Below are 11,184 nucleotides of genomic sequence, written 5' to 3' on the forward strand. Positions count from 1 at the left end.
TTTTAGATGAAAATTTAAGTCTTGAAAGGTATGCTTGCCATTTATACACCGAAGTGTTGAAAAAACTACCAGCTGTAGTTCGTAAGTGGTGGAATATTTCTTCATCGCGTCAAAAAGCGTTTGTGGACAAACTTACAACCAATTTTGTATCATCTTTAATCTGCGATGAAGAACTAAAATCCATAGGGGCAAATAAAGAGAAGCATGAAAATATGCAAGTAAGATGCAAATAATAAAACTAATCTTAAATATTCGTTACTAAGATTAAGAATTATAGGTGACCGTACATTTATCGACCAGAGAAGTTTTAGCAGTATATTTTATGGATGAAGTTCAAATGGAACTTACAATCACACTTCCATTAAATTATCCTTTGGGCCCCGTTAAAGTTGATTGCAGAAAAATTGTGGGTGGGCGCTTATCATCTCGCAATATCAGCATGCAGTTGGCTTTATTTTTGACTCATCAGGTAATTACTTATTTTCTACGAACGATCCAATACATTTTCGTGTACGATATTTTGTGTACGACTCATGTACCATATCAAGAAACGCAAATAACATTTGAGTTTGGGCGTTCGAATCACTCGATTTGTAAGGGACTACCAGGCGATTTGTACCGTCAAATCATCGTACTATACTTATATACATATATCGATTGGGATAAACATTTATTTTAGATTGGTAGCTCTAGTTCCCGCATTAAAAACTCAATGTTTGATTTATTTCTCACACCAGAAACTTTTTGAAAATAGATACTGATACGTATGGCACTTTGATTTCATTTTCACAGACATAGACTTTCCTTCCATTGAAAAAAAAACGGAAAGAGCGCACGGATACATTTGTCGTTTAAATTTCAACTAATTATCTAGTTTTAAGATATTGTCCGTGGAATCTTTCTTTAAAAGAGTATGACATTATAAAAGGTGCTTTTACCTACCTGGTCTGCACGTACGGATAGAGTTTCGGTGCACAGTCGCGCAAACTTTGCAATAAAAACTTATCAGCTTTTAATAGTTTTAACTTTAAACATATGAAACAGTTCGTCGCGCTTCGGGTGCTGAACTTTTGGTTCACATTGATCAAACTTATGACCACAAGAACAAGAGAAATAGAGTGTTTAAAGAATTTCATTCATTCATTTCATTTATTGCCCAAAATCATTTTAACATAGGAGTTTACAAAGTTATGATAAAATTAGATTATTTAGCATTATCCTAACATACATTTGTATTTATCTAGGAGTTTAAAACTTATTTTTCTTTATCATTATTATTTGGAATGTCTTTGGCCTAATTTTAAAACTTATTTATATTCTCCCAAAAAGGGAGAATAAAGCACACGCCCGCCTGGTTTCAGCAAATGTAATACAGTTTTAAGCAAATGAAATGTATTAATTGACAATAGCAATACTAGTAGAGAATATATGTTTGGATAAGAACAGTTATGAAGTTGCATTTTAATAGACTGTGATGGTAACTATGTTCTATTAACTTTCTGCGTATCTCAAATGTAGCATAATAAACAAAAATAATTATATTTCAAGTAACGAATTCAGGTTTAGTAATTTAGAATAATTCATATGTTTTATTTTAGCATACATATCGTCGAGACATTATTGACCAAAGTCACATACTTAACATTTATATCATTCCATTTCTATTTTTCTCTTAAATAACGATATTTAATATCAATTTGTTTACATACGCTTTAGGAATTCGGCTCCTTGGTTATCACAGTTAATGACTGTTACTATTTTACAGTAGGTACTAAACCAAGCTCTTGTAACAGTTGATGATAGAAAACTATCTCCTTAGCGCCCATACACATCGCCACATACTCAGCTTCGGTTGAACTCTAGTGCACAGGTCGAATCACCGTTCATGAAATACCAATTGCTAAAAAAAGTTTTTACTTCTTTACTGTTGCGGCAATGATGTATGACACTTATGTACATACAGAAGTGCATGTAATTCAAAAGCAATGGGAGCTGGGGTTTACAGGGGCATCAAAGTGTTGCGTGTCGATTCATAAAAACGTGGTTTTGCGAGTTTGGTATTCGCCGGAATGTTCACGCGTCGATGTTAAGGTCGAGGTTCGGCGGGTGGTCGGTGATAGCTTCGAACGAGAAAGTATAGTAACAATATGTGCCTTGCAGTGATGTCAAAATCTCTTTCAGTGAAGAAATTTAGATTCACCAATATTAGATTTTAACGTGCTTATCTTTCTCGTTTCCATTTTTAATTTATTTAACAGGTGCCATGTAAGGAAGTTCACTAGAGAGGTGAAGTTGAGTAGTGCGCGACAAGGAACGCAACAGCTTGTACGATTTTTGATAAATATGATTGCTATTGACAGTAAACCGAAGTTTTCTGCAGATTCAGTAGCAGTTACTTATTCACTTTTAACGAAAGCGTTGAGGGTATTCCAACCTGACAAAACGAAGCGATGTAGATTATTTACCTTCATGCATGTGAAGCATGGATTTACATTGCGGACAATTCCCTGATTTGCATTTGTTTAATGTGTGTTCTATACGAAGACTGTTGAAGCACAAGACTATATGCGTTTGCCTTTCTTATAATGTAATGTCGGTAACAAGGTTCCGCAATGAGCACTGCCATAGATCCAGTGGCCAATGAAACCATTTTGATTTGTATTTTTGTATTGAGCTTTTGAGAGATCAGGTTATGAGAAACCCATCAGCAACCTGCTTCTCTGCTTCTTTTAGTCTGTTTATGAGAAGTGTGACCGGCGAAATTAAAACTTTCCGTTTAAATTTTAATTCTGCTAAATAGGCGTATCCTTTTAGAAAGCGTACGTTGTTTTTACAAAATGAATTCCGCATATGAAAAACGATTTCAAGCAGTCTTCCTATGTACAGGGTTGGCCATATTAAACTGACCCATTGAGTAACCCTATAACTTTTTACTGTAATTTGAAATCTAAGGTTTACGTCAACAAGCCAAAGACACTAGGCGCACTTAAGGCCAATATCCGACGGGAAATAGCCGCCATATCGGCCGAGACGCTGGCCAAAACTATGGAAAACGCCGAAAAACGGGCACATTACGCTATACGAGCTAAGGGCGACCACTTGCGCGATATCATATTCAAAAAGTGATGTAAACGAATCTCCTTGAACTAAATTAAATGTTTTTCACAATGAAACACAAAAAAATGTTTCTTTTTCCATATTTTCTTAATAATCACATGGGTCAGTTTAATATGGCCAACCCTGTACATACTCTAACACACAGGCCTAAAAATGTCACGTGCATCTGCAGTAAAATATTTAAAGAAGCCGAACAAGTTCATAAATAACTGGGCGCAATGGCGGTTAAATCCTTTTCGGATGTTTGGCTAGCTCCTATCCTACTTGTGGCGTGCGTCTTGATGCTGTTCCATAGATGAATGCAATAGTGTAGTGAAGTTAAAACCGTTGACGCTTCGCAGAACGAGGCCCAAAAAAATTTCTCTCCAAAATCATTGAGTGACACTGCAGCAGTTTTAACGAAAAGTGATGTTAACGAATCTAAATATACCATTCGAGAATGTTTACGGGCAGAAGACCTCAAATTCCGGAGCACGTTGCTCTTATTATCACCCATTGGAAAAAATTAGCATGGACATGGATAAGGTAAATTCCGAACGGAATTGGGCAAGCATAATATTTACGGATGAATCTTTCATTTGGGCGAATATTTGCATACGTCGGTACTGGTGTACTGCTGATAATCGACAACTACAACGCATTACTAAACATGCAGTTAAGTTTATGTTTGGGGCTGCTTCTCCATTTATTTGTGTTTACTGCCAATTTAAATGTATTTTTGATGAATAAAATTTACCAAAAAGTATTATTACCGTCAGCTGCGAAGATGTTTAGAAGAACTAGCCAACTTTGAGTTTTACAAGAAGGCAACGATCCCAAGCATCGATGTGGTGTAGAGTTGTGTAGAGTGGAAACAGAAAAATGGGATTGTGTATGTTGGATTAGCCTTCGCTATCACCTGATTCCAATCATATTGAAAATGTTTGGGCAATAAATAGTTCAACAAAAGCACAAAGGGAAACAAATATGGACGGCCAAACAGTTATTGAAGCAAATTTCGCCTGATTTGGAGTCGACTACCTCCACAACTTACGCTGAAATTAACTCAAACTATGACTCCAATATGTAAAGTCATTATAGCTAATGATGGTGGCAAAAAATTTATTTGATTATATTGCGTATAATCAATATTATAATCCCATACAATACGGCCGCCGTAGCCGAATGGGTTGGAGCGTGACTACCATTCGGAGTTCACAGAGAGAACGTAGGTTCGAATCTCGTTGAAAGACCAAAATGAAGAAACAGTTTTTTCTAATAGCGGTCGCCTCTCAGCAGGCAATGGCAGGCCCCGAGTGTATTTCTGCCGTTAAAAAGCTCCGCATAAAAATATCTGCCATTCGGAGTCGGCTTGAATCTGTAGCTCCCTCCATCAAGACGCACACCACAAATAGGAGTAGGAGCTCGGCCAAATACCTAAAAAGGGTGTAAGCGCCAATTATATATATATATGGGGCATTCTTCGCCAACCGGACACCCCCATCTGCCCAGAACAGTTTTTATAAAAAAATTTTTCCCTATGCCGAAATAAAAGCTTATGTCATGTACTTTAATTTGTCATGTGGCACTTTTTAAATATTCAAGATGGACGACGAATATTGACAAATATGTTGGAAAACACCAAAAAAAATGAAGTAGTTTGTTAAGAAAAGTAGAGAAAGAGAGATTCTGGTGCAACGTTCGACTGTTTCATTAACAGCAGTAGTTCTTGATGTATTTCACATGTCAAACGGTACAGAAATAATTTGAACAAATTATAGAAAATTCTAAACGAATAAACTATTAAACTAAAACTAAACTAGAACTATTATCGCCTAAAAAATGTCGGGAAAATCGAGAAGAGATCGATCCATTAATCCCTTTAGAAAAGTAGGTCCATCTTGAATATTTAAAAAGTGCCACATGACAAATTAAAGTACATGACATAAGCTTTTATTTCGGCATAGGGAAACATTTTTTTTATAAAAACTGTTCTGGGCAGATGGGGGTGTCCGGTTGGCGAAGAATGCCCCATATATATACAATACAGTTTGTTAGAATTGAAGTGCTTAAATAGTTTACATTAGACAGACTGTATGTATTTAGAGCAAATGATAAAAATTAAATTGTTAAAAAGTAAAATATGATAGAACAAATGCAGGATAGGATAACTTTGTTTCAGCAAAATATGGTGTTGTTAACCCTAATATTCCAACAAATCACGAAATTGCGAAATATAATATTGATTTTAACACATTAAAATATTTGCAAGTAGTACAGCAACCTTTAAGAATAATTATTTGATACTTGAAAAAGTGTACTAATACCAAATAAAAATAAAATATATCAAAAATAAAAGAACATTTTGCGTATGAAGATGCAATAATGCGATCTGAAGAAAATAAACATTTCAAACAATTAAAACTCTGCTTCCATTGTATAATAACAAAGAGCTGTAAACTTATAACAAAGAAAGAATTAAAAGTTAATTATTGATATGAAAAATCAGATATTGTTAAAAATGCAAATAATTTGTTAGTTAACAACATTTGTAACCAAAAATCTAGTGGAAATCGAGTTATCCAATTCAATAAATGTTCAATAAGAGTCAATGATTGTTACTTTTCCAATTTATTTTAAACAATCGAAAAAAATGTGATGAACATGAATTTTAAAAACTGGAGAGATAAGATCGCATTGGATGAAATAGATTAAAAAAAAACTTTAAAAGAATTTCTTATTTAAGATTTCATAATAAAGTTCTATACGGGTGTAACATATTTCTAACAATTTTAGTAATACTAGCAATTACCACGGAAAATGAGAAACGAAGCTCGAGTGGGATTTTCTTCAACTTCAGCTTTCAATGCTGAACATATAGTACATATTGGAAACCATTTTAACAATTAAGTATGTAAACAGAGAGGCATACGCATACACCTTATTTAAGCTAACTCTGTTATTTTCCCTCGTTTCCTTGTTGTTTTTAAAACGCAAAGAATAGACGGACTGCATTTGATGATTAGTTTTCTAAGTAAGATGTAAAATATATTGTTTTTAATATTTATGTGTAAATGCAGATAAGTACACGCCCTTATACTTATACACTTATACATGCACATTTCAAATAAATATGCCAAAACGGAGAAGCATATCGTTCTTAATCTTAAAATTTTTTGAAGCATATATAAATATTTTAGAGGCATTCAAACAGCTAATCGATAATTACATCATTTGCTTTTAGAATGGAACAATACTTGATGGGCTAGCGCTATGGAAAAACAGCCTGGATAAGAAATTTGAAGGAGTTGAAGAATGCTATGTATGCTACACTGTAATTCACCAGGACACTTGTCAGCTGCCAAAACTCACCTGTAAGACGTGCAAAAAGAAATTTCATGGATCTTGTTTAGTAAGTGCAATATCAGAAATTATTAATGTGAACGTGATGCCTTCCGAAACCGTTACTTTATTTATGTGGAATTTGACAATTGTGTGTCGCCAGTACAGAAAATAAATAAACCTTTGCGTGCAAATGTATACATGTACGGATGTGTGTGCGCATGATTTATTCCATATTTTTGGATTTACAGTCACTTTCGCTTACTTTTTCTCTTCTTTTTGTTTGTTGTATTTGTTTGTATTCTACTTTGAAGACGAAAATATTAATTTCGAGAAACCAACTTGAATTTTCTGAATATATTCTGGAAACTTTTTGATCAAGGTATATAACTCGTCGCAACTCCTAGCAGGAGTGTGGCCTGAGTACTCTAGTATACCCTTAAACCGAGTGCGTCGGAGTGACCCCACTAAAACTTGGATTAGTTCCATTTTTCGCTGCATTCAACAAGTTTCAAATTTGATTAATTTTCTTCCTAGCATCAAGAAATCTTTTTTCGAGTGCAAAATATCTTTACATCTTGGAAATATAATTTAGCCCATGTATATATAAGATATGCGGGGAGGTTTTTATTTATTTACTTCCTTAATAATAATTATTTTTTCGTAAGTTAGATTTGTGTTTAATGAGGGTCTCCCTAAAAGAATTATATCCAACTTCCTAACCCTCTTATTATTAAAAAATAAAGTACGCACCCATCAGTTCCACAACTGACCCGACGAAACAAGCTACTTGCCGCATTCATTTAGATATGTCGTTGAATTATTTATGTATAAATATATTAATATGTAGTTGTAGTCGTTGAATTATTTATGTATAAATATATTAATATGTAGTTGTAGTCGTTGAATTATTTATGTATAAATACATTAATATGTAGTTGTAGTTAACATAATTTCTATTTTTTTCTCTCTTTTCAGTACAAGTGGTTTACTACGAGCAGTAAATCGACATGCCCCATTTGCCGAAACGTTTTCTAAAAATTTAGAAACCCTCGTAGACTACACATGGAACAACAAACAAGCAATAAGGAGTTTTAATATACTACTTTGAGGCATACTATTATTATAATTAGAAATTAGAGCAACACAAAAACAGAATGCATATGCATATGTCATCGTATGTGCATACATATATGTACCTATATGCGAATTGTCATTATAAATTCGTTTTTATGTAAAATATACTTGTATGAAACTTGTAATTTATTGTTGATGAGCTCTTTAATAATATACAGTCTGTCTAATGGAAGCATGTCCGGCAAAATTTAAACTTAGATTTAAATGCTGATAAAAAGAAGAAGAATATACTTCAGAATACGTGTTGTGCAAATTATTAATTTTGTGAGGAATTTAGAAAGCGTACGTTGTTCTTACAAATTGAGTTCTGTAAAGTTAAAAACGTTGATGACTTCACCGGACGAGGTCCAAACAAAATACATCTCCAAAGCAAAAACAGAAGCTCACTGATTTGTTTGTGACATAGCCGAATTTAGTTGAGTGACGCTGAATCAGTTTTAAAGTGGTGTTAATAATGTATCCAAATACATTATTCGAGGAAGTTTCGAGCAGAAGACCTGAATTTCCGGACCACTTTATCACTCATTAAAAAACTTTCTCGTAAGTACGGAAAATTCAGAACGGAATTGGCCAAACATCATATTCATGAATGAATCTTCTTTTTGGGCGTAGTTGCATACATTGTCCTGGTGCACTGATGATAATCGACAACTTCAACGCAGCATATAGTTAAGGTTCACGTTTGGGGCTGCTTCTCCGTTCATTTGTGTTTACCGTTGTGTAGCCAACTACCTCCACAACTTGCGCAGAAATTAACTCAAAGTATGACTCCAATATGTAAAGCCATTATAGCTAATGATGGTGACTATAGATTTTATTGAATATATTGCGTATAATCAATATTATAATCCCATACAATACAATTTGTTAGAAACTAGTTGTTTGGAAACAGTTTACAAGTTATGGATATGACGCTTCTATTCGACATACTTCATACGTAATCATTAAATTAGTCTATTGTATAAGGTTTCAGTAGTCGAAATCTTTAAAATTTATGTTAAAAAATGTATATACAAAAATGTAATCCAACTATTTTTACACGTATCCACAAAAAAATTACACCGGGAAACCCATTCAGCCTCTAATATAATATTTCCTCTTCCGTCATGCCGATTTTTATCCATTTAGAGCAGAGTAAATATTTAATACATAGGTAGCAAAGCTGGAAAATATTGATTGGGTCATTAATGAAAAAAATCCTTTCCGCCTCCTGGTTGGTAAATTCTTTCAGCAGAAATCGCAACATGAAGGTGAGACCTAGCAAAGTTCCGACTTCCTTATTCAAGAACGCTAAGTACATACATAAAAGCCGGCGAATTTTTTTAGGATTTTCAAAAATTATTGTGCATGAAATATTGAGGAAGGATCTTAGACTTTACTCCTTCAAAACTCAAATGGCGTAAGCACTTAGGCCTAACTATTATAATTTGTGTAAATATTTCCGTGAGGCAGTGTTGGAGCGATTTCGTATGGTAAATACTATATTTTGGAAAGATGAAACATATTTTCATTTCAATGGAAGTGTAAATAAGTAAATTGCCGTTATTGGCCACCTAAAGGGCAGAACCCTCTATTAAAACCACATCAGCCACTTCACAGTCCCAGAGTGATGGTTCGGTGTACATTGTCAAGCAGTGGAATTATTGGACCATATTGTTTTGAAAATCGTCAAACGCAAGCAATTTCTGTGGATAGTATTTTTTATCGTTGCACTAACAATTTATTTCCTTCCTTCGGTGCACACACATAGTTTGAATCAGGTAACGCCATGCCGCACACGCCAAAGAGACCATGGCGATACTGCGTGATTTCCTCCCTTACAAACTGATAAGCCATTTCGGTGGCATATACAAGCCACCCAGGTTACTCGATCTTACCCTTACGGACTTTTTTCTGTGGGGGTACCTCAAAAATAAAGTAGGTATATAAAACAAACCAAGTGACCATCTCAGCAAGAAAACCAAATATCTTTCGCGAGGTTAACGGCATCCCGACATCACTTCTCCAGCGAGTGACGAGGTTGAAAAAAAATTGTAAAAAAGAATCAACTAGGTGCATTAAATTAATAAAAATATTCAAAATATGTAGTTCAGAGTTATTTTCTAATGTAAATATTTTTCAGTTTAAAAATTGAGTGTAGCCTTTGTAAAAATTGTCACGCATATAAGGCGGTAGTTAGCACATTCAATACAAATTAACAATCATTTAAAATATTATTTATAAATCGATTGCATCGGTAAAACTTGTTAAACACATGTACGAGGTGTGTTAAAAAAATAAGGCGAATTTACAAATTTCGCTGTCTACGACTTTCGATTATTAGTTTTTTTTAGGAGGATGTGGCAACAAAATTTTGCGGAAGCGCTCGTTCGAAAATATGTTAACGGTTTTAGCAATATAGCACGTTTTCTATTAAATCTAAGGCTAATACTAAATCTCTTTCAGTTACTCGACGATTATCCAATCCGATATCCTGTAGTTTTTCTACGATTTTTGGTGTTGTTTCTGTTTTTGGACGTCCTTGACGTGGATCGTCTCCCTGTTTAAATTCAGCAACCCATCTTTCTATTATACCAATTTGTGGCGAAAAGTCCTTATACACTTTCAACATTCGCTCACAAAGTACTTTTGCTTTTAAACCTTAATTTTTTCCATTGCAGAAAATGCTATGACAAGTCGATACTAAATGGCTTGTAAATAATGAATGAATTTACAGATTGAAATGAAGCTTCACATACGTTCATATGAAGAGTGTAATAACATAACAAAGAATAAAGGAGTAGCAACGCCCTCATATTGAGCCGGAAAACTTAATGAAAAACCTTGTATCTTGCTGCTATAAAGGCGACATCATTGAATTCGTTTACGCTTTCGAAACTTATAACTAAGTAGATCACTAACGTAAGTATTCTGTGACTCTTTGACCCTCCGTGGCATGACCTTAATGAACTGATCAACGTTGAAATTATGTATGTAGGGTATATTCAGATCGCATTATAATGCGCAGTAATTGCAGTGTTGGCAGCACTGCCAATGTGATAATTCATGCAACTGATAGATTTGCTGACGTTTTGCAAATAAATTTACTGCATTTAAGTCAGTCAAAAACTGATAATTTTTTATTAAATTTAAGAAAAACTTGAAAACTTTCGCTTGGCGATGTTCCTGTCGATCTCCATGTCTTTATTAACTTTTTTTATTTTGTTCCACAACCTTATTCCTCCTTCGCGAGAAGAGGTCGCTTTCCATGCTCGGTATTAGTCTGAGCAGAAATTTCAATTCGGAAGTACTAAAATAATCGCTAAAACAAAGAAAAATATAATGAAATATAGCTTAACTATCGTGTTTTCAATATATTTTTTCATAAATAGCCAAAAAAATTACTATTATACTTACTTTTCATCAGACATCGTTAAATGGCAGTCTTAAAATTTTTCCTGCAAATATTGCGCTACTTTTTAAGAACGTGTTGCATTTGCAGTGCTGCCATATTTGCGTTTATGAACGCTATGTTCATTCTGCAAACGTATGTTGCGCATTAAAATGCGTTTCTGAATATACCCGTAGTCTGCGTGACATGGCGAGCATGCGACACCAATTATCATTGAT

At 34.2% G+C, this 11,184-nt stretch overlaps 1 protein-coding gene across 1 annotated transcript in view; it reads left to right on the forward strand.

Moving 5' to 3' along the window:
• Positions 1-7,700, forward strand: part of LOC129240254 (E3 ubiquitin-protein ligase listerin) — a 49,190-nt gene extending 41,490 nt beyond the window's left edge. The window contains exons 14-17 of the mRNA XM_054875936.1: positions 7-218; positions 278-469; positions 6,341-6,508; positions 7,417-7,700. Coding sequence (XP_054731911.1) covers positions 7-218; positions 278-469; positions 6,341-6,508; positions 7,417-7,476 — 632 coding nt within the window. The 3' untranslated portion in view covers positions 7,477-7,700. The remainder of the gene's footprint in view (positions 1-6; positions 219-277; positions 470-6,340; positions 6,509-7,416) is intronic.
• The last annotated feature ends 3,484 nt before the right edge of the window (positions 7,701-11,184 follow it).

The sequence above is a fragment of the Anastrepha obliqua genome, chromosome 3 (genome assembly GCF_027943255.1).
Source record: "Anastrepha obliqua isolate idAnaObli1 chromosome 3, idAnaObli1_1.0, whole genome shotgun sequence".
Classification (NCBI taxonomy): domain Eukaryota; kingdom Metazoa; phylum Arthropoda; class Insecta; order Diptera; family Tephritidae; genus Anastrepha; species Anastrepha obliqua.